This window comes from Lacerta agilis, chromosome 9 (assembly GCF_009819535.1).
Source record: "Lacerta agilis isolate rLacAgi1 chromosome 9, rLacAgi1.pri, whole genome shotgun sequence".
NCBI classification, from domain to species: domain Eukaryota; kingdom Metazoa; phylum Chordata; class Lepidosauria; order Squamata; family Lacertidae; genus Lacerta; species Lacerta agilis.
In genome coordinates this window covers 46,793,658-46,818,313 of record NC_046320.1, presented here as the reverse complement: position 1 = coordinate 46,818,313, position 24,656 = coordinate 46,793,658, and the positions used below count along the sequence as shown (strand labels likewise).

At 39.8% G+C, this 24,656-nt stretch overlaps 1 protein-coding gene across 4 annotated transcripts in view; it reads right to left on the bottom strand.

Moving 5' to 3' along the window:
- The window catches only part of PRDM5 (PR/SET domain 5), an 89,905-nt gene that overhangs the window by 55,155 nt on the left and 10,094 nt on the right, over positions 1-24,656 (bottom strand). For 2 of the 4 annotated variants that reach the window (XM_033159871.1, XM_033159874.1), the window contains exons 3-10: positions 22,122-22,244; positions 15,858-16,056; positions 14,485-14,659; positions 11,936-12,028; positions 11,518-11,639; positions 7,916-7,995; positions 2,719-2,803; positions 804-961 (exon numbers count right to left, since the gene is read on the bottom strand). In XM_033159871.1, coding sequence (XP_033015762.1) covers positions 804-961; positions 2,719-2,803; positions 7,916-7,995; positions 11,518-11,639; positions 11,936-12,028; positions 14,485-14,659; positions 15,858-16,056; positions 22,122-22,244 — 1,035 coding nt within the window. The remainder of the gene's footprint in view (positions 1-803; positions 962-2,718; positions 2,804-7,915; positions 7,996-11,517; positions 11,640-11,935; positions 12,029-14,484; positions 14,660-15,857; positions 16,057-22,121; positions 22,245-24,656) is intronic. The other 2 variants (XM_033159872.1, XM_033159873.1) reach the window with 2 other exon arrangements.

Below are 24,656 nucleotides of genomic sequence, written 5' to 3'. Positions count from 1 at the left end.
ATGGTGCAAAGATCCGGTGCCAGATTCCCAGATGGCATATAACATGAGCCAAACTGTGAAAAATATGTAAGTATTGGTATATCTATTTCATCAAAGTGTAGGCGCAAGGGGCGGGTGGAGGGAAGGAGCAATAGGGTTTCAAAGACTAAGCAGGAAACCAGCCAGATAATTTTTTACAGTCTTGCAGTTCTGAAGCAGCAGCAGCAGTCAAGGGTGCAGCCGTGCTATTGAAAATGTAACCCAGGGTCAAAAGTAATGACAGGCATTATCAAAATTAGGGCAGGCAGATTGGAGCTTAAAACACACAGTCAGGAGTCGTTTAGTGGAGCCTGAATGTGAGGTCCCTCTGTACTTTGGGGGAAGAGTTTTCTTCTGTTGCTGAAATCGTGTCTAACTGAAATGTCGTCAGTGCAAACTTTAACGGCTCTCCTGATAATGTCTGCCACAAAGATAAAAAAAATGACTGCAACATCACGATAGATAGATATAGTTAAGAAGTTACTCTTTTTTATAAAAAAAATTCCTAAAGGAACAAAATCAAAACAAGTATGCAATCAGCTGAACTAGTTTGGACTGATTAAAAGGAAAGAAACAATCACAAAGGACCCGTTTATTATCTAGATATCTAGGCTATCGCAAAGGAACGCTAGCTAATATATTTTGCAAGATTTGAAGCTCATGTTTCTAAGCATGCCAAAGCGCACTGATCCATCACTAAAATGAGCAACAGCTGCAAATCTAAGCCTGGCAGAGCTGTAAACAACAACAGCAGAGTGTTTTTTTGTTTTTGTTTTTGTTTTTACCTTCTTGTGATTCTTGTAAACATTTCTGTGGGCAAATCCCTTTCCACAAAGCTTGCATTTATAGGGTTTATCTTCACTGTGTATTATTTTGTGTGCAGTCACTTGATCAAGTCGTTTGAAGGACTTATTGCAAACCTCGCAGGTGTAGGGGCGTTTTTCTGCAGAAAATGAGTGGGGGGACATTTAATCTCCTGTTTATATAGGGGTAGAAGATGAAAGGCAGAGACAGCCATCTCGTTGGAGAGATTTCTGCAATGAAGTCAACCCAATTAAGATTAAACCAATTAGAAAGACATCTAATGCCCTTTATGTTACACAGTTAAGTCGCTTCGTAAAAGATGAGCCATGGCGCATCTCGAGAAATTGGCACGTTCTTTGCAACAATCATGGCTAAAACTAAACTCTGATTAATTAGCTTAAATCAAAAGAGAATGACTTCAAAGAGGCAAAGCCTGTTGCCAGACTACAAATGTGAAAGAGGGCATGATAGTTTAAATGTTTTAAAACTTAATTAACAATATACATAGCAGATTCGTTTTTAAAACAACCAGAGTTGGTGTGTATACGGTTTTTGTGTTTCAGTTGCTAGATGAAGCCTATTACTACAATGTATAATATTCTAATCCAGAATCTCAAAACTCAGCTAAATGCCCCTGAGATACAGTCCTTTTTGTTTGCTTGTTTAAACAAATGCACTTCAAGCATGCAATGAAATGGAGATAGCAGCTAAACATCAACCGTTTTAGCAATGTTGAAACCCTGTTTTAAAGCATTTAGGAAGGGAACAGAAATTCAGGTTTTGATTGCACCTTTTTCCAATTATTGGATGAAAGATGTGGAAATGCCAGAGCTTAATGAACAGAAATAAGTGGCAAAGTCCAATCAGACCAAACAGGGTTTCTTGAAAATTCTACACGGCTACTCCTCTGACAGTTCCATCAAGATCCAGGCAGGATGAAGTATTGATAAGGGGTGCCTGCTCAGGCTATTGCCTAAAGGTTTATATGGTCTGCTTTAGAAACAATGGAAGCATCTTGTTGATACCTAGAGACCAATAGATAATTTAAATACCTTCCCATTTATTTCAGCCCAAGGAAACGTCCAGGAAAAAAGCCATTTCCTCAAGCCATCTCTGCAGCACTTACATTATTTTCTACATACAATGAGCCTACTAGATTTTTAAAAAAATAACTATTAGATCAAGTTTCAAGGCAAATATCATGATGCAAGCGTGTCCAAGAAAGAAAAAAAAGATATGTGGAAGCAGGAGCCTATATAATAAACTTGGGGTTTTCTAAAAGGAAATGCTCAACCTATTAATTGTAAAATATTAGGATTATATGCGTTGGCTGAAATTCTCAATCCAATTAAAGCAGTCCTATGAGCTAATCATTTTTAGGCTGCCAAAACTCCAAACACACTTACAACGGAAGCAAGAGTAACAATCAAGTGTTCAGAGCTGCAGTATATGTCTTATTCATGTGAATAGCCATCTTAAATCAGGGATGAATAAATTGAAACTCTCCAGATGTTGGGACTACAATAAGGTTACCAGAATTTTTTTTCAATGAATCTGGGGACACTTTTCAACTTCAATTGATTTTGTATGGGGACTGATTTGTAAATCCAGGGACTACCCCCGGGAAACGGGGAAGTCTGGTAACCTTAGACTACAAATCCCATTATTCCTGACCTGAAGGCAGTAGAATCTAACAACATCTGGAGGGCCACAGATTTCCCGCCACTGTCTTAAATTGACAAAACTAGGTTATGGAACCAACTACCAAGGTGCCTCATTATTAGGGTTTATCTGTTTGTTAATGCAAAGCCCTATACAACAACAAAAATCTAAACAATAGCAATTCAAGGTACTATATGAAGCTTGATTTAATAAAAAAAAGAAAAAGGTTTTTACCTGAGTGAGTAATCATATGGCGTTTTAGCTGGTTAGCTGAAATAAATTTCTTGTCACATTCCTGACACTCAAAGATCTCATGAACCTGCAATATGAGTATTTAATGATAATTAAGTATGTGTCTTACACAAGATCACACATCTTAAGCTAATAAAAGAACATCTCAAATAGACTGTAATTATTCCTTAGCTCGGAGCTATGCTAATACTCGTGGATATACTTCCTTCCTTAACTCCTTTGCTTAACAACCACATTTCCAAAATTAAAAAGTTCATTCCAGTGAACAAAAATTACCTCACAGTCCACAATCCATAACCCACTCTTAAAAAAATTAAAAATCAACATTTCTAGGACTACTGAAGGATACGTGTTCATCCCCCAAAATAATACTCTCAGAATAGTCAATTTTTATACATAACCTTTTTTCTTCTAGCATAAAGCCTGAAAATACAGAGAACATTTCAATAATGTTCACTGACTTCCAAGAATATTATAATTATAGTCTAATGTACTCATAAACACAAGACATACTTAACAGAGAGTAAGCCCCATTGAATATAGTGGCAGTCATTTCTTAGTAAACTTGCATAAGAATTGCACTGGAAATCATTCTCTTGGCAACTATCATATTTTCCAAAATAGCAATGATTTTAAAATTGTAAATATAACTCTATATTACCATTCTTTGAGTACCAAGCTTCTGGACAAAGATGTTGGGACAAAAAACCCTAATTGTCTGAATTGCTTGAGCCTAACCAAGGTCTGTGTAGCCTGAAATGAACATATTTCTTCATTTTTTAAAAGTGACAGTTTCAGAAATCTTCATTTGTCTTATTAAAAAGGACAAAGATTAATTTGCCAAACTTTCCAAAGGTGAACTTGACATAGATTAACTTTGCATGATAACCAACTAGGCAATAACCACAGTATGGATTTTAGCACCTTAGTTCCAGTAATTTCAATGGGGGTACTCTGAGTATGACTAAATTCAAAACTAGGTGATATATTTGACCTCTTTCTCTACATTTGCTTTTCTTCTCTGCTTTCCAAGAAACCTGTTGTTCCAAATGTTGCTGCAGACATAATTTTTATGTGGTTTTGATATTTCTATGAAAAGCTTCCTTACATTTAATGATTTGTTCCAGATAGACCTTTGTGGAACTTGAAACTCATCAAATCCCAATTTGTTTAATGTAATCACGAGTCTGCTCCAAATTCCCACCTCAGTGTTAGGGCTGGGGTCAGAAGGAAAGCTACAGCACCATAAATATTGCATGGTGTCATAATCTGGCTACAGCATCATGCCTCGATAGAGGATTCTTTTTAAATTCTCAAAAATGTAGGCCTGTGCATTATGAGAATGAGCTACAGCAAAATCCAGACATGTATTGTCCCCCTCCTCCTCTGTGTGCAGCTACAGTGATAAATTCAGAATTTTTTCCTTCTGTTTTAGATGAACCACCACTTGTTGTAAAATCAAAACCCGAACTGTGGTTATTCTTAACTGTGTTAGCCAGATTTAGGAATTGGACATAATAGGAAACTGAGGGTTATCTAAAGTGGATGTGGAAATTTCTAATCTCCTCAAAGAGGAAAATAGAAGACAAAACATTATGTTTAAATATTTTGCTGTTTGCTGACCTGGGCTCTTTTGGGAGGAATGATGGGGTACAAATTTAACCAGGGAACTGCAAAATGTGCCCAGAGCACCAGGGTTCAGGAGTTCTTTCCTATTTGCTTTTTTATTGTTGAGTTAAGATTCTCCCTTGCTCTTTAGGCAAAGGAGACAGACACATTAAAAGCTGCTGCCATCACACCTGGTTTGTCCTTTAATCTACTGATTTGGTGAATAGAAAGGTGTCCTTTGCCTTTCAAAAAACCCCAAACCAAAAAAACCTTATGTGTGCAGCAGCAACATGAAAATCAACCAAAAAAAAACAGTTGGAAGAATACCAAGAGGAAAGAATAATTACAGAACAAGCAACACTCTCTGAAATACTTGCATAGCAATGTTTAGGGATACCCCTCAGATTGGGTAATTCCTGACAGACTTTGACTTACAGTCCATAAATCTGCCTGATTGTTTTTCCTTAGAACTCAGCTAATACTATAAGCCCCTGAAGAGATTCACTAATCCAAGCAATGTGATCTGACCTTTCAAACTTTTAAGACAATTCGAAATAGCTGGCTAGTTCTAGGCTTTATGCAGGAATTAACTTCACAAATATATGTCTGTGAAAGAGATTTCTCATTCTGTATCACTACCCTCCAAAAACTGTTCCTGGATTTGGATCAGTTTTTTGCCTTTGAAGGTAGCTATTAAACAAACAGCTTAGAAATAATATTAAATATTTGAAGGACAGGTAAATTAGTATGCAGGTAAACTAGAGTCTGCGCTGGAAACAAAAGAATCATCATAGGTCTGAATTTTAAGGGATGTTTTCAGTTGGCATTTTGTTTTCAAGTCACAGGAACCCATTAATACAGTGATAGGACACATGCTTTGTATAACCAAAGTCCTAAACCAATTAAAAGGATCCTGGTCAGCAGAGCTGGTACAACTGTGCCTGAGACCTTGAAGACTTCTGTTGTTAGTCTAAGTAGATCATATTGCTGGGCTGGGGAACCTTTGGAGCTCCAGATATTGTTGGACTCTCGGTTCCCATCAGTTCCAGCCAATACCAGGGATAATGTGCGTTGTAGTCCAACAACATTTGGAGGGTCAAAGTTTACCCGAGACTATAGCACTGGCTAGATCAGACTACAACTCCCATCATCTCCAGCCAGTTTAACCAATGGTTAGGCATAATGTGAGTTGTAATCTAATATCAGGATCCAAGGTTGAAAAAGACTAGGCTAGATGGCCCAATGATAAGGCCGGTCCTTGTTTCATATGCCTAAGATCACTAAATTTTATAATAACTTAGTGGAGTATTGAACCTTGTTTACCACTATGTCATACTTGATCTTCAACCAGTCAGAACAACAGGCCTAAAGGCCTATCCAAACTGCCATATCTTTCACGGGTGCATCTGAATTAGCATGAACCAAATGCGGTTAAACTGTAAAGGATACAGTACCCCAAAGAACAAGCTGGTTGTGAAAGGCAGGTGCCACAAAATGAAGTGGAATTTTTGTATGCTGATGCAGACCTGCATTTAGGTGAACTTGCTCAGACATAGAGTCTGTATTTGGCATGATTCTCCCAGCAACAGATGCTTACAATGGTGGAACCCTAGGTGGTCGTCGATGCAGCTGGTTCACCACATAATCTCAATGCCATAAATTTAAGTAGAACTTAATTGTACAGCTCAAAGGAATGATTTTCCAGTTTATGGCTTTTTGTACAGCTTTCTGGGATATTTGTAAAATAAAGAGGGAAACACAACCACCTTTCTTCTTATAAGACCAGATCTTAAACCAGGTTTTACAAGCAATGAGCTCCTCCTACCCCTGATGTGATACTCAGCTAGACACAAAGTAAAAAATCTTCAAACATTCCTTTCTGAAGACTGTCTTCAGCTAAAAGGTGAGAAGAAGATTAATGCAAACAATATATTTTAGAGAGTTTTAAAAAGAAAATCTACAGAATATTTTCATCTCCCTTTCCAGTACTGTACTGTAATACATGCAGCCTAATAATAGAATCTGTCTTACCAGCTGTGCCATATAAACCCTCAAAACTCTCACTAAAGCTATTTTACGTAAATAAAAGATACCCAAAATCTCCCCTGCCCCCCCCAAACCCTTTATATGGTACTAGCATACAGTGGCTTAGAGTAAGCATGGGAGCAACATTGCTGAGTTGCAGAGACACTGGTTATTTATGCTACTGCTGGGATTCTTATAATAGGTCCTATGACTTAGTGTTGCTGCAAAACAAGATATAAAGTCTGGCAATTAATAATACTGGCAAAGAAGAAGGGCAGGCAGCAATAGAAACCTGACAAAAACCCAAGCAAACTGAAGTGAAATTCAGGCGGGTTTATTAACGGAATTAAAGGGTGCTTATTAATGCAATTAAATTGCCCTATGAATTTTCAGCAAGTGTCTTTGTGTCTTCAGTGTCCTCATGAGCAACAACTGCAAGTTCTTCCACACATCAAAAGGATGCGCCAAAAATGTGATTTAGTTTAGGTCAACTAAAAATGGTTTAGATGCACTTTTTGAATAGAAAATACAGTGGTACCCCGCTAGACGAATGCCTCGCTAGGCGAAAAACTCGCTAGACAAAAGGCATTCACTAGCGGAAGGCTGTCTTGCAAGACGAATTTTTCAATGGGCTTGCCTCGCAAGATGATCCCCCCCCCCGTCAAACCGCTATTCTCCCGTTGGTGCTTCGCAAGACGAAAAATTCGCTATACAACAGCACTTGCAGAACGAATTAATTTTGTCTTGCGAGGCACCACTGTATTTATCTGTATAAGTGCGGAATTTGGTATTAGACAGAAAAGTTGGGAATGTCACTTTTCATTTTAAAAATCTGTTTCTAACAATTAAAAGTACCTGATTGGCTTGCAGGTGTGTGGCTGGTACCTAGAAAAATCTCAAAATGCCAGAGGTATTTTGAACAAGATTTTCAGGATCAGGGCTATTGTGTCCCCTCAATCTGTCAGAAGCAGAAGCAAAGTGCATTTTGCATACTAGGTAAATAGATACCTATTTGCAGAGATACCTGTTTGCTTTGTTTCCATAATTTGTGAAGGTTAGAGCAGTAAACTTTTCTTTTTTCTTTTCTTTTAAACTGATTATTTTTGTTGCACGCTACTTACTGCTTTGACTCTTAGCATTATTTGCCTTTAGCAGTACAAACAACATGCTATGGGCTTCTGTTAAAAGAAATTAATTCCTTATGTGGATTTGCCAGTTATCCAATTATTCTTTTAGGGTGTTTTATGTTTAATGCGTTCATAATATATTCAGTGTTCTACATGGAATTTGACTGAAAAGTGAAAACGTAATAGAAAGATAAAGTACTGATCACAGCAAACGAAAGAAGGGAAACAAAATAACATTTTCTTTTAATTTACTGTGTAGTTGTGAAAATAAAAATCTCAGGATCTAAGCAGACTACTGTCTTTGTGAACATGAGAAAAATGATAGTCTGAATTTCAGCAGCTCTCTAGCGACCCTACTCTATGGCCTTCTACCTCGGCAGAGTCACAACCTGCTGGGGGTCAGCCTTCATTTTACTGACCTTTCGATGCTCTTGAAGATTTGTTGCTGAAGAACACCTCTTATTGCACACTGAGCACATCAGCCTCTTCCTAGAGTTTCCTAAGCCAGAAACAAAAATACCACCAACAGCTTTAATAAAGAAGTACAAAGGAAGAGGCCAAATGTTTTCACTGCCTGTGCCATTTTTCACAGGCCATTTGATGGACACAATAATTTTACACTTTTACCCCACCTCAAATGTATTATGTTACAGGACAGCTCTGTGGGTGCCCTACAGAAGTTTTTGCCTGTGGAATGTAGCTCCAAGAAAGTTTTGGCTGCTTAAAAAATAAATAAATAAAGCAATCCAATTATATTATATCACCTAATCTAATCAAGTGAGAACATATCCATTTATTAGCCTCCAGTTCAGAATGCAATAACAGTTTAGTTATTAATTACTGATTATTTTCTTTAAAATGCTGTGTTTACAATAAGCAATTATGAGGAATAAATCCATAGTTTAGCTTTCACCAACCTTCTGCCCTCCAAATGTTTTAGACTACAACTCCCAAACATCTGAAGGGAACCAGGTTGGTGAAGGCAGCCATAGTCCATAGTTTACAATGATTTTGTCCCATAGGCTTAAATGGGTCTCAGTGAATTCAGGCAATGCTGTGGAAGAGTTGAAACAGTGCCCAGAGTCAGTAATAGACTGGATGAGGGCCAATAAACTGAAGATGGTTTCAGACTTCAGACAGTGGTACTGTGGTTCTTGCAAGTATCTCCACAGAAGATGAATAAAAATGTACTGTGCTTTCTCTACCCCTGCTCCCAATACTGTTTATTTTAAAAGTTATGTTTTTATTATGACTTTTTTTGTATTGGATCATATTGTTATTAGGTGTGTGATCTTTGCTGTCTATTTCGTTGTTTCTTCAGCTTGCAAACTGCCTTGTGTATAGTAATATGGAAAGGCAGTATACAAATTAAGAATGAAATGAAATGGAAAATGTTTCCTTGCCAACTTCTCCCCAGAAACTCCCTCAGCTCTCGGCATCGTACCTTTGCCACCAGAGATGGCAGAAGACATACCACCTTGACCTAAGTTCAGTCAAGAAAAAGAGGGTGACCTCTTTAATCAAAGTTACACCCTGGAACAGATGTGTCCTGCAGGGCTATTTCAGCCTTCAACAAGTTTCAGACCAGCACTGGAGCCACCATATCATAAACTTTTTTTTGGCCACATTCACACCATTTAAATAAATTTCATACCACTTGAAACAGTCATGGCTTCCCATAGAATCCTGGGAATTGTAGTTAGTTAGGGATGCTGAGAGTTGTTAGGAGACCCCATATTTCCTTCCGAAAGCTGTTGTTGTTGTTGTTGTTGTTGTTGTTGTTGTTTCTACCCCACCCATCTGGCTGGGTTTCCCCAGCCACCCTGGGTGGCTTTCAACAGAACATTAAAAACAGAATAAAACTTCAAACATTAAAAACTTCCCTAAACAGGGCTGCCTTCAGATGTCTTCTAAAAGTCTTTATTTCCTTGACATCTTATGGGAGGGTGTTCCACAGGGTGGGCGCCACTACCAAGAAGGCCCTCTGCAATTACCAGAGTTCCCTGGGATGAGGATCTAACTGTTAAGCCACTCTGAGAACTGTAGCTCTGTCAGGGAGATAGGTGTCTCTTAACAACTCTCAGCACCCTTGACAAACTGCTGTTCTGAGGATTCTTTGGGAGAAGTCATGAGTGTTTAAAATGGTATGATACCCCTTTAAACATGTAGAGCAGATGGGGCCTCAGTCTTGCATCCAGCTCAAAGTGCTACTGTCCCAGGTTCTGGTGCTAAACTACTATTTGTGTCACTGTTGTATTTTCCCCCTGCCAAGTTCTACAAGCCAAGTAAGAGTTAATGGCTTCTTCTGGAGGTTCAGACATGAGCAGGAAACAAGGTTTCCAATTCCATTAGTTTCTACTACTTAGTTTCTGAAAGTTTACACATATCTCTTAGATTTTCCTGTCATAAATAAATTGAAAGCACAGCAAAACCTCTTCTGATTTGAATCTGTAATACATGTTTCCCTCTGCCCTTTGACGTAATTAACTAATACCAAGAAAAGTTTCCACTCATCCCAATTATGCTTCAGGCTAATCTGTGAGCCTCTGCCAAGATTACATGTCTGTTCTATGTCTTAAAAGCAAGACGGTGGCCAAAATTATGCATCTTTATAATGCTGGAAAAGTCGATCGTGCAAGTATTCTTATGAAGCTTTTTAAAAACTCCCTCAAAAATCCACAGTAAGAAGAAAACCAATTAATTTTTTTATTACCCTTAGCACAACTTGAGCTAAGGTCCAGTATGAGGAGTGCTAAGACTGGATTAGTCGGCAAGGGTTGTTTAGAATTAATAACAGAAACAACTGTGAAAACATTGATCCAGAATTTTTGAAAAATAATGCACTTCCACCATACATGCATAGAATATCCAGGCTTCCGAGATCCTTTCCAGCACAGAAGGAAAGACAGCCTGTGGTTTATTTTAGCTAGTCTTATTGGTGTCTAATACCAGTGGAAGATGATTTTGAGGGAGGCTTCCTCTAGGCATGCAGATACCATATTTAAAGGGTGGCGTAGCCAGATTGTGTCGCACCTGTGAGTCTCTTATCTTTTCTCTTAACTCTGCCTGCCACATCTGCTTTAAACTTTCATAATTTCCCATACTATGGTTCAATATTACACTATAGATTAGGAGACTGCCCCTTTCAAGTCCTAGTTTGATTTAAAGCATAGAGACTCAAATGTAGTGAAGGATCATTAGCTCTCCCCTGTGCACTCCGGGTAGCATGCAGAAGTGTAACCTTGTAATGCTCTGAACCATGTCTGTCAAACAGTTTCAAAACAGAAGCACATAAGGATATTCAGTTTCATCTAGTCCAGCACTCTGTCTTCAACAATAGCTAACCAGTTGTTCTTAGGAAGCCCACAATGATTGTCAGAGGGTTTTTTTCGGGGGGGGGGGGCAAAATGGTCATCTGTGAACATGGCTAGTCAGTGCCTCAGAGGCTACAGGCTCACCTGGCAGCAATGGCTGGATCTGTGAAAACTGCACATCATGTTAAAATTCCTACACCACTGCCACTCAGGTAAGCCCAGCACACAACCAGGTGAATAGATGGAAGAACCAAACTGGCAAGGACATCAGTTCTGGTCATCCTGCTATGATGCAACTACCCAAGAACATGAGAAGAGCCCTGCTAGATCAGGCCAAAGGTCCATCTTTGGCCAACATCCTGTTTTCACAGTGGCCAATCAGATGTCCATGGAAAGCCCACAAGCAGGATCTGAATGCAACAGTGTACTGTACTCCCCAATTGTAAACCCCAGCATACTGCCTCTGAGAAGGGTACTCTGGGATGACAGCAGCCCAGATGACAGTGATAAAACATGTGCTTGTGTTTCTTTCCACAAACTGGTACTCAAGGGTCCTGCTTCTGAACATCGATCTCTCATTCTCTTCCTCTGAACACTTTTGTTTTCTCAGTTAATAGCCACGGATAGGCCGAAATTTTCTTGAATCCAGATTCAGGTCAGGACACTTGAACACCTAAACACTGTTGATTTCAACATTTTATGCTTACCAGTGTGCACATTTTCCTTGTGTTTTTTCAGAGCATCCTTGCTCCTGAACCTCTTCCCGCAGCTGTCAGCCTTGCATACGAACCTGGCATCCCCTCGGCATGCTTCTTTGTGTTGCTCGTAGCTGATGTTGGAGAGTTGGAGAGTGGGGAAAAAATAATACATCAAGAAATAAGATACTTCCCCCCTCTCCAAAAAGAATCAGCCTCTCAGCAGGCATTTTGAGTGCGCTTAACACATGCTGCGCAGAAGACTTCTGGGGTCACTTCATGCATAACCTACTTCAGGTAGGCATGAAAGCATTTCTCGTCTTGCACAGTTAGGGTTCAGAAAACAACTAAGAAACTTGAAAAGCAAGCAAGCATGCAAAAGGGAGGTCAGCAGCAGGATGAGAGCAGTCCAGTAATTCTGACATGGAACCTCAATTCTGAGCTGAAGGACGTGTTGCAAACAGAACACTGAAAACTTCTTGAACGATCTCCCGGGTTGACATTCTCTGTGCACTGGAGAACACTATCAGGAAAGACAAAAGAAAATACATGCATTTGCTTAAATTGTGTGGGCGTTTGATGCCATCCACATTTATGCTATGTTTGTTTGTTTTCCAAAATAAAACAGAAGCCAAACATTCCAAGGTCAAGGTCACTTAGATTTCAGGGATTGACTGGCTTCCCACAAATCCTGGGATATTTGTCCAAGGGGAAAGCATATATGCATTATTAAAGGAAAGTGTAAGTATTACGACCAGCCACTTAATTTGTAGTTTAGCCATCTTAATACAATAATGTATGGTCTTAGTAATCTTAGTAGTCTTTAGTAATCTGATTTTCAGAGTTTATAGTTAAATTATATACTGGTACTTTTTATTGAAGTTTTTAACTTACTAGGTGTCTTGAAGGGGGGACATGATCACAACACAAATCAACGTTCATGTTATAGGGCTAGATCAGCAAAATCTATTTTGGACTACAACTCCCATCAGCCCAGTCAAAACAATATTTTCTTTTTTGGGTGGTTTCCATATTTTTAAGGCTGCAGAATGCAATAGTATTTTTCTGTGGTATTCTGACCAAAAAAAAAATTGCCCCTGAAGAAGGAAAACTATTTCTGAAACATCTTGGGATTAACAACTACAATATAAACCTCTGAAAACCCTTCGTTCTTTTCCTCTTCCACAAACATTAAGACACCCAGAACAACTCATTCACAATGGATCTCTATAGATACACTGCATTCCAGTGATCTACTTACATATACATTGTTTATAATACACACCAATATACAGAAAACTTCTAAAATTCCTGCTTTGGTGTGAAATCATGCCCATTTTATTTAAGCTGTTGCCTTTTACAAAGATTGTATCTCTGAATGCAAATCAATGGGGGAGAAAATGTTCCATTTCTGCTGGAAAGAGGAACTGTGTGTTGTACGCCCTGCATAATTTCCAGTGGTCTGCTGCAGCTCCAATGTACAATATTTACTTAAGAAATTTTCCTCTGCACTTCAAACACATTCCCAGGGTTGCTTTTTCAAAAACAAAATACACAATTAAAATATGGAATATTTTCACATGCTGAATCCTCTGAAGAGAAACAAAATGTATCTCTCTCTCTCTATATATATATATGGCAGACTTAATAACCTCTCACAAACTGTCTTCCTATAGCTGTTTTACGTATACCTTTAAAACATAGTATCTTTTCTTATTTTAATATGTTACAAACAGGCTGCAAGTTTGTTATGCGATTTCATTTGCTATTAATTCAATTTTAATAGTTCTCTTATGTTTTCATAGAAGCATAGAATTGGAAGGGACTGTGAGGGTCATCTAGTCCAACCCCCTGCAATGCAGGAATCCTTTGTTCAATGTGAGACTCGAACCCACAACCTTGATATTAAGAGTCTCATGCTCTACCAACTGAGCTATCAAGCTTTGGCCGTATGCAATTTCTATGTACAATAAGTATTATGTGACATCATGGGGTTTGGTGTTTTGGGTTTTTTGCATTTTGGGGAGAAATAATTACAGCTGAAACTTATCTGAGGTGCCAACTCCTTATGAGTGTTCATAACTTATTTGGGCTTATTTGGGTTTATACTAGTTAGCGCAATCAATGTGCTGTGCTTTCAGTGGAGTTGTCTTGATTCCATGCTGCATTCAAAGAAGTTGTGGAGCTAAGTCTACGGCACCCACAATATTAGAGAACATTGGAAGGAGAGGTGAGGGTGAACTAGTAGTGGAGTTTGTGGTGGGAGACAGATGCTCTCCCAAAACTTGGACTTAACCGTCCAGGGGTCCTTTACCTTTACCTTTACTGGCTTTGCTGTTCTTACCTGGACCAGGTCTTCAAGAGTCAAGGTGGTGGCAAGGTTGGGACTGTGTAGAGACACCGGTGGGGCCACCACTCTCTAGTTGGTGACCCCAACTTTGCTGTCTCTCTGTCCCACCCCATCTGCTTCCAGGTAAGCAGCAGTGATGTCATTGTCAGGAAGATGGCTTCACCCAACCCATACAGAACCCATACATTCATAGCTATGATGATGTTCCCCCAAGCTTGTTGCATTATCTAAAATGTTCAGCGAAAACAGCCAACATGGGCTGTGGTACCTGGAAGGAATGCTTGGAGACTAACATAGAAGCCTACCAAGAAGAAAACCCCTCCTCCAAAACTTCTGTTTCATAGACAACACAGGACAAACCCAGGTTTCTCACTGAGGGAACATTCAGCAGGAACTCAAAGCCAATCCTGACTTCTCTGAGAAGTGTACCTGCTGCGGTGCATCTGTCTGCACACAACTTCTGTCATATTCCAGGTATAAGATGTTTTCAGTGTGCGCTGAAAAAATTACATTTTAAAGTAGTCTAAAAATATTTGCTAACTTTGCAATTCATCCATCCCCAAAGAAGAGAAAATCAAGTTAATGATCTGAGTGACATGGAATCATAGTTTATGATGTTATAAACTTACTGCCTCTGCAGAGCTTGCTTAACTGGGAATTTCTTCCCACAATTCCTGCATTTGAATTCCTTTTCCTCACTGGGTTTTTGGTGCAATGTCTGAAGGTGTTCAGCTAGGATTTCCTGGCTGGCAAAACTGGATTCACAGTTAGGGCAGGCATGGTCCTCTTTGCAACTAAAAGAATCTGCGCGACGAAGAAGGAAAAATTCAGAAAAATCATTTCCTGCATATAACATGTTTGGAAGATTATATTCTAAGAAAATGCTCTAATGAAGGAGGATCCACAATGTTTCCAAAGCTGTGGTGAGTTCATATTACTGCAGCAAGAAACATGATTAATTCAGCTGACATCTGAAAACAGCAAAGAAATCTAATTATGTTTGTTCATTTCTGTGCAACTTATTTTTCTGCATTGCTTTGACTTGGTGTAACCCTCTAGCATACATCGCTATAATAATTCTGCACACAGTTGGAAAGAGAGCTAGTGCTCTTTATATTATAAAGGGCTGGAAGTTTCCATTTCCTAAGTGGCAACTCTTTTGAGAAGACTGCTGTGTTGCTGAGATGACTGAGATGAGGCAATGTTCCTTTCAGCCAACAGAAAGATCAACTTTCAAGGAAGAAGTTTTGTGGTGACACAACCTAAAAGAAAGAACTTGGGGGAGAGGGACGGTGCTCTGTTTTATTATACTGCATCATATATGTAAATTCTATCACTTATATAAAGTCCTTATTTATGTACTGCTGTTTGAATTTTTGGAGTTTTATGTTATTTCATTAAACAAAGATAAATCTTTTGCTGTGAGTGCCTTCTAAGATGCTTAAGAAAGAACCTTAAATATATATTTTAAAACTGAAATAATCTTATAAAAGAGTCACATAGAGAGGTGTGATTTTTTTTCAGTAATGTGTAAGAACAGAATCCTGTTTTGTAGTTATTGGGGCAGAAAGGTACGAAGTCTGAAGTAGTCTTGATAGCTTGCAAAGGTTGCAATTTGTAAACTGTTCAGAAAACTGAAATTACAGTCATACCTCAGGTTGCATTTGCTGTGGGTTGTATTCACTACAGGATACGAACATGCTGAACCCGGAAGTACTGGAACAAGTTACTTCTGGGTTCGGCGCTTCACGCATGTGCAAAAGTACTAAATCACGTTTCGTGCATGTGCAGAAGCACAGAATCGCAACCACACGTGTGCAGACGTGGCACTGCGGGTTGCGAACGCACCTCCCACACGGATCGCGTTCGCAACCCAAGCGTCCACTGTACCAAAATCCTCAACTATATAGAAAAGGTGCCCCTCGTTTTCCTAAATTGAGAAATGACTGCGTGCTTTTCAACAGATGTGCATCATTTCCATTCAGCTTAATTTCATCCATACCTTTCTCACTAGTTTGTTGCAATTCCTTATGGTTGCTGTTACCATTGTTGCTGAGGATGCTGTCATCTTCTTCCTGGTTAGTAATTACTTCCTCCTCTTCTTCCTCTACTTCTTCCATGTCGCTGTCAAGGTAACCAATCAGCAATTCTGTATCTGTTTCAATATCCTCAACAGCTAAGTAGAAAATATTTTCTCCTTCCTGTTGGGGAAAGCAAGAGATTGGACAGTCCCTTTCTGCAATTCAATTGTACAATTAATAGTCCATAAAATGTCTGAGTCACATTTTAGGAAAAGCCTTCTTAAACAAAAATGTCTTCAACTGCTGCCTAAATATCAGAATACTAGCTGTGTGCCTAATTTCAGTTGGTAACTGATTTCCAGACGGCTGGAATCATGTATCCTGTGGAAGCCCACCTACTAATTTTGCATGCTTTTGAAGACATAATGATGTTTGTTTTGCAGTACTGTATATGAAGCTCAGCACCAGCACCCTAGGCAGCTAGTAGGTCCCTTGGGATGTCAGGACACTGTCTGCAAGCTACCCACTGACATTTTTCAGGATGCCATGGAGTTGCACTATGGAACTGTGGGAGCTTACAATGGACTACTCCTGCTGCTTCCAGCACCATGACCAGGTATTTCCAATGTGACCTATATCTACATAAGAGGAGGTCCATGAGAGGACACTTAGCCCAGGGTCCTCTCAAAACATGGAGCCAGTGCTGCAGTGTGCTTTGTGCTCTGTCTCTATAGCTTTATTGGAATTTGCAAGGCTCTTGCTTCTGCCCACCTCTCATTTACATGGGCCTGCTTTCATATGGTTCAGTCAACGGTTTTATGGTAATGCAGACTTGGGCAACCGTTATCAGATGAGCAAAGTACTTTGGGTTCTACCAAAGGAAACAAAAGGAGAATCACATTTACCTAGCAAATGCTGCCAAGTGCTGTCGTAAATCATAATTCTTATCTGATCAACATCCAGTAAAGTTAATTGAGCCTTGCTTACGGTGTACATAGCCATATATTTTGTGACAAGCTTTGCGAGGCTACAGCAAGATAATGATTTTTAATTTGCAATATGCTAAGATTCATTGAAACTGCCAACAGGGGATATCTTACTTCTAAAGCTTAGATAGGTCTGTAATGGATTAAAATGACTTATTTATGAAATGGAAAAGTCAATTTAATTTGAAAAACTTGTCAAAAGCAACAGTGTTCAAGGACCAGACACATTTTTTGCTCTTACATCAGTGGATGGAATGGGGAGAAGAAAATTAATTACATATTTTCTTCAAGATGTGTATTTCACAGTGGAGTTCAGATAGCTATCAGGATATCTTGCCTTCATCAAAGAGTTACTTTTTCCTCTTATAGCACTGTTGCATGTTCCAGGGAATTTTAATTTACCACAATAAAAACTTAAAATAAATCAAGTTATAGGACATTCCCCCCTCCCTCCTAATGTAAAAAGATTTGGCTCTTACTTTTTCTTGTTTCAAGGAAACATATGTCCAGGCAAACAAAGGCCCTGATACACAAAGGCTAAATCATGATTTGTTTTAACAAACCGTTAGTTAACCACAAGTTGCCCCACAGACAATCAAACAAACCATGGCTAGCTTCTCCAAAGCTGGACTTGTTTTCCAGCTCCTCTTGAGTCAAAGCTTTTGCAGTTTGTTGAGCATTTGCGGTTGGGAGCTCAAACAAACCATGGTTAAGGAAGCAGGGTAGAGTGTATGGTAACACCAAACCACACTCAAACAAACCAAGGCTCATAAAACTATGACTTCATTTATAAAACCAAGCACTGCTTCAGTTACAATCTTTGTATGAAATCCATACCTCTGCTATTAGAAGAGCATGAAGGGAAGGGCAGAAGGCTGCAAAAATCCAGAAGTGTATGGTAACACCAAACCACACTGAAACCAAACCAAAGGCTCATAAAACTATGACTTCGTTTATAAAAACCAAGCACTGCGTCAGTTACAATCTTTGTATGAAATCCATACCTCTGCTATTAGAAGAGCATGAAGGGAAGGGCAGAAGGCTGCAAAAATCCAGAAGGAGGACATGAGTTGATAAAAGTTTGAGAGAGTGTCATTTCTAAGATTACCAAGACAGTGGCATCGCAAGGGGGAGTGAGGGCAGTGCGCCCTGTGTGCCATGTCTGCAGGGGTGACAAGAAGGCACCCCGTGGGGTGGGATGCTCGCCCCTCCGCACCCTGGGCACGGCGGCGTGAGCAGCCATCACGCTGCCGCAGCCGCATGTGGAGGATCTTCCATTCGTGGCTGCAGCTGCAAGCAGAGGATCCTGCCACCGTCCGTACAGCACTCGAGCGGCGCCAGCAGCAAACCACTATGTACAAAGCATTGCGGTGTCACATGCATGCGCTGTACGTAGTGATGCCGCACATGCACCCTACGTAGCAACGCCATCCATGCGTCGTGCATAGCGACGCCACACATGCATCGTACGTAGCGGCGCAATGCATGGGCAGCTGGCGGTTTGCCCCACCCCAGGTGTCAGTTAGCCTTCATTCATCCCTGTACCAAGATTCTAAGACTACTGCTGAAGGTTCATGCTCAAATACGTGCGATCTTTCTCACATCTGCTGCAGCCACCACTTCCTGCTTATAATCACCCTGGGTTGGCTGACCCAACCATAATGACCCTATGACCCTACATTGTTAGAAATTTAAATGGTGGCTCAGAGCAAAGTGTCCAACGCTGATTACAACACTACTGCTGCCAGGACTGTCATGCCAACAAACAACTTGGAACCAGGGCATCTATGGGACCATCTCTCCCACAGTATCTCTGTCTAGCAGATGGGTGTGCTTAGCCTGTACTATGAATTGGGCTTTTACTTCTGTAGCTCCAGTTCTCGGACTAGCCACTCAAAATCAGACAGATGTCTGGCACAATGATGTTTAGGTGCCTACTGAAGGTTTATGGCGGTTCAAGTTTTACAACCAATGAAATGGTTTTGCTTTTTAGATTTTGCATGGGTGGTTTTATCATTTTTGGAGTTTACTGAACTTATTTTATTGTTTTTGAAACCTGTGCTTGTTTTTTTTTTAGTCTTCTTTGATGGCTTTATACTGTGTTGTGGTCTGTATATTTGAATGAGGGTGGTGATATAGGATGACCACTGATAAAGGGAGTGCAGTCTGGCATGGGTCTCCTAAAACAAGGAGGTGGTCCTGCTTTCTTATAAAAGTCAAACACTATGTATTTGGGCATTAACTTTTTGTTAATATGATTGCTTATGGGCTGCACAAGAAATGAACAGAAAACCTCAAGCTTGCCTTATGATAAGTAAATATTTGCAAAAGGTAAATATATAAAATCACAAGCAGGATCATAAGCAGAAGAGGACTATTATGCTCATGTCTCACTTATGGGCTTGCCATAGTCATGTGTTTGGCCAATGCGAGAACAGAATCCTGGACCAGATAGGGTTTTGGTTTCAGCCAGCAGGACTCCCCTTGTCTTCTTATAATAAGATGCATTTGCCTTGGATTTCTTTGTGGCTTACCTCCTCTCCCAAATTCCCGCCTGCCTTTTAGGCTGAGAGGCAGACCAGTTGTGCCATATTTATTACAGTGTTGACTGATTCTCAAATACTAATCTTCCATTATTACATTTGTTAAGTATGACTTTAAACCACTCTACTGCATCACAGTAAATACCTCTTTTCCCATTAACCTTTGCCATTTCATTATTCTAGTTTGCTGAGCTTGTCCAGACCACCAGAATGTCTGGTGGCTAATGAACAGAGTTCTTGAATAGAAAGGGTTGGCTGTGATCCTGTTTATAAAGGGTTTTGACATTAACAGCTAAGGGGCCCTCGCCATACAGTAGTCACCAGCAGACACCATTGTTTAAAAAAAAAGTATAAAAATGTAATTGGCAAACACAGGAGCAAATGCAGGCCTTTTTATTCAACCAGGTTACTCGAAACGGGATTAAGGTACAGGAAAGCAAGCACAAAACACATTTAGCTTTGAGAGGCATTGTGAATTTTATATGTTCATTGATCAGTTGAATGACAGGAGAAAAGACTGAAGGTTTATTGTTGCTGTCACACTGATTACAACTTCCAACAAAAGGCCAATGACTTCATAGCTATATGTCATACATGGCCTTACAAGTCCTCATTCGATCTGGCAGTATTCCAAAAACTTTGATTAACCATTTCCTTCCACTGGGGGAAGGCGTCAAAAAGTATATCATGCATCTGGGGGGGGGGGGAGAGAGTTGACGCTCCCTACAACTCTTAGCATTCTTTTCTGCTTAACAAAGCATACTCACACAACTGACTTCAGATTCTAAATAGTTTTTACAGTTCTTTAGAATTTCCATAGTTCAGGCACAGCATACACATGGATGTATGATTAGCCACTATTTTTAATTTCTTATACACAGTGCTTTTTTTCTTTAAAAAATGTTTAGAGGTACTCTCATTTTGACTCAAGGAAATCACCATTTTATAGTTGAAATCGGGAAGAATAAATACAGTAAATGGACAAAAGTACAAATATTCACAAAATGTTTAGGGGTATGCATACCCCTGAGTACCCCCAGAAAAAAGCACTGCTTATATTTATAAGGCATGGTTTTGGGATATTTGTAAAATTATTCTTGCCTAGCTTTTACTCTAATTTCATAGACTCTGATCTAAAGGCAGAAGCAAGTCAAAGCTAAAGCAAATGCATGAGCATCATTGTATTCACACATGACATCCTCTCCTCTCCCCAAGCTTCTGGAGCAGGTTTGGGCAGCCGGGTGGGGTGGCTCTGAAGAAGTGAGGACAGAGTAGTTCTGTTGCACAAGTGGAAGAGCAGTATTAGATACAACCCAAGCTATCTAAATTACCAATGATATCAGTGGTAGAGTTAAGTATGCCCTTAAATCTTTTGTTTGAATCCAATAGAAAGTGTTTTGGGAGGGAATATTAGTTGGAGGCGGGGGGCGCTGTGGTCTAAACCACAGAGCTTAGGGCTTGCCAATTGGAAGGTTGGCGGTTCAAATCCCCGCGACGGGGTGAGCTCCCGTTACTCGGTCCTAGCTCCTGCCAACCAAGCAGTTCGAAAGCACATCAAAGTGCAAATATTCCAGCGGGAAGGTAAATGGCGTTTTTGTGTGTTGCTCTGGTTTACCAGAGGTGGCTTAGTCATGCTGGCCACATGACCCGGAAAAACTGCGGACAAATGCCAGCTCCCTCGGCCTGTAAAGCAGGATGAGCGCCGTAACCCCAGAGTCATTCGCGACTGGACTTAACTGTCAGGGGTCCTTTACCTTTACCTTTACCTTTATTAGTTGGGATAAAAATTAACTGAATATGAACTACTGATTTGGTGTAATTGTGAAGGGGACAAATTCATGGAAGAATGGGTTTTATTGGGACATGGACTTAATTGCTACCTATAGCTTTCATTTGTCTTTGGCAGAAAGTTTCCGAGTAGCTGCCTGAGAAATTACGCACTTTCAAAAAACGGAGGAATTGCCACTATTGTTTCTTTATCCCAGCAGTCCTTTGATGCAACTTGGCATCTGTTTTGCATACAGGAGAGACTAACCAAATTAAGTCTGTCTACCACCTCTTGCACTCAGTTTTAACACGGATACAAACCACAGTCTTTTGGCCTCTAACACCCTGCCCAGCGTTTTCTCTACTTCTCACGCCACTCCTCAGATTTTGTTTAAAATCCTACCTAGAGAAGAGTTCTGGAGAACACAAAACACATTCACTATTTTGGGGATGTTTTAGTTGTTACAAATAAATATATCTATATCTATCGATCCAGTTACAGGTAGGTAGCCGTGTTGGTCTGCCATAGTCAAAACAAAATTAAAAATTAAAAAATCCTTCTAGTAGCACCTTAGAGACCAATTAAGTTTGTGCATGCACACGAAAGCTCATACCAAGAACAAACTTAGTTGGTCTCTAAGGTGCTACTGGAAGGATTTTTTTATTTTTTATTTTGTTTTGACTGTATCCATCGATATTGTCTAGTATTTTAATTTTGTGTTTTTCAGCTGTATTCATGTGCATGTTTATACATTTTATCAAGTGTAATTGTCAAGTGCTACAAAATGTTTCAATGGTCTGTGGACTGCCAATAAAGAAAGTGCAAAGGTATCACCCTGTGAATTTTGAAATTTTTCATACAGTGTTTCCAGGCTGGCACAGGGGAATAAATAAACAAATAAGCAATCCTTTACGGGGATTAAGGATAATAAGCAGTTACCAAATTTACCTGGATAGCAGCCAGGTTCTTCTGCTCCTGGGATGGTGCTTCATGTACAAAGCGGAGCCAGTTGGAATGCCTTGGGCTGCTGGCATCCAGGATATAAAGCACCTCACCTTTGTTCCCACGCACCTGCAATGGCAAGAACCATTATGCAAAACTAAAACTTTGCGGAACAATTAAAATATTCCACTGTAAATCACCAGGGTTCACCCCCCCCCAGCCTATCTTCCGATGTCAGACAGAAGAAGCAAATCTGTCACTTTCCCAAGAATTTATCATGTCTCCCATCCTTGGCCCATGTACCTCTATCAACAGCTGGCCCTTCTCTTTTGTTAACTCTCGTCAAATTGACAGTCTATGCCCCCCCCCTCAGGGCTCATATTCATTAATAAGCTCCATCATATGTCAAATAGCCCCACTGGATAACCAACAACCTTCACTAATTCAGACAGGACAAAAGGTTAACTATGGAACTCAAGCATCTTATACAGTCCACACGAGGGGGGGCAAGTGAAAACCTGTGCTATAAGTTACCTATAGAAGGAATTGCTTCCCACACTTTTGGTTTTGTCCAAAGCACAAAACTAGATTGTTTCCAAATCCCACTTCCAAACCCATACCTGCTACTATTTTATCTTGGTCTACAGCAGGCATAGGGAATCTTGACCACCCCCTGGTGTTGGACTACAACTCCTACAGGCACAAGTCTGATTGTTGTCAGTTTCTAGTGAGGTGGAGGTGGGCTTTTTTTCACTGGCAGCACCAGTACAGTATTATGGAATGCATTCCTCTGGGCTGGCATTATGCTGGTTGCAACTGATGGGAGATGGCTTCTCATAACATCTCTCTGGTTCCCCGTCTCTGGTCCACTTTAATAAACGACTTCTTTAGCTGAGCTGCCAAGTCCAATAAAAATATATAAACTAGTGACTCTCACTGCTGTATTATTTATTTATATTTGCCACCTCATAATAAAGGTTATGTGATAATAAGCTAAATGAGAATAACTCTGGAGTAGAAGAATAATACAAATTCACACCAAAACCTGAACAAAAGAGTAAAACAAGGCCAGGCACATCTCATTTTACACAACAGAAGAGCTACAACTGCATTGAAAAGATTAAAACCAACCAACCACTGTCAAACAGCAGAGAAAATACTAAAAATTATGATGAATAATATCTGAAGATTTTTTTAAAAAAAGTTTTATTAAAAGACCTTCAAAATATAATGGATGCGCCAGAGATAATAATTGCAATGGGCTACCCAAAGAAATGTTCTGGACAAAATTATTTAAGAGCCCCTGGCAATCTGCCCAGGTATAAGCTATAGGTTGGGAAAAGGTAAACACATCTGTGCTCTCCTTAGCACTTTCAACTCCAACCATTCTTCCTCATTTGCCTTTCAAAACCCACATCTGTACTGCTCCTCATCGCATGTGGTTGCAGCATTTTCCCAATTCCAATAAGAAAATGTTTTCATATTACAAAACAGTAATGAACCCTCTTCCAGGGTCTCTGAAGAGGAAAGGCCATACTTTAATAGCATTAACCAAAGCAGTTTATTCAATACATCACATATATTTTCCTTTTCCATCTTTTAACTTGAGCCTCTAGGACCCTGGACCTGGAAAATAAAAGAACAAACTAGCAAACTGTTCACCATTGTGCCAAAAGGGACTGTAACTGATCATTGTTCCTGAGTGATATTACAATATACTTCTTTAGCATTGTGTACTCACATTGCACAGAAACAGGGAAATTCTGGGGAGAAAATATTATTCCGTTGAAACCACACTTTTCAAAAGGTTAGGTGGATCTCTTCCAAAAGGAATGAGAAACTGTTAGGAAAAGCACTGGTTCCAAATTTCAAGGGTAAGATTCAATCCATCACCCAAAATTCTTATGCACTTAATTGCTAACATGAGTGGTCTGGTCTACTCATGCTAGCAACGCAATGGAGGTCACATTCTCCATCCCCATAAAGCAACAGGTTGAATTTTAAGGTGATATAGTAGTTTAACATCCTGGTAATATGTGATTTCATTTTCTACATCACCTGGCTACCCACAGCTTCTGGAGGTAATACTGTACATTGAAAACCTTTGGTTCATGTAAGCCATCATGACTAGCAGCCATTGATGGCCTTGTTTTCTAACATGTATGGTTATCTCTCTCTTCCACAATATTATTTTCACAACAATCCTGAGAGGTTTGTCAGACTAAGAGTGTGACAGCCCCAGGGTCACCCAGTAAGCTTCATTGCTGGATGAGGATTTTAAGCTGAGTCTCTCAGGTCCTCGTCTAACACGATACCCACTGCGCCATACAAGCTTTTTGTCTTAGTTACCCTCGGGAAGGGGCATCCTATTTCCTCACTGGCAGACACAGGTAGCCTTATTATGAGAAAGCTTAGCAAAAGCCACATGAGAGTGAGCATTCTTGACACTGTTCTTATTTTCTTTATTTAACTGCTCCCGAGATTCTGCAAAACAATATAAAAGTCTCTCCAATTTACTACTCTTTTTCCAAGGAGAGATTT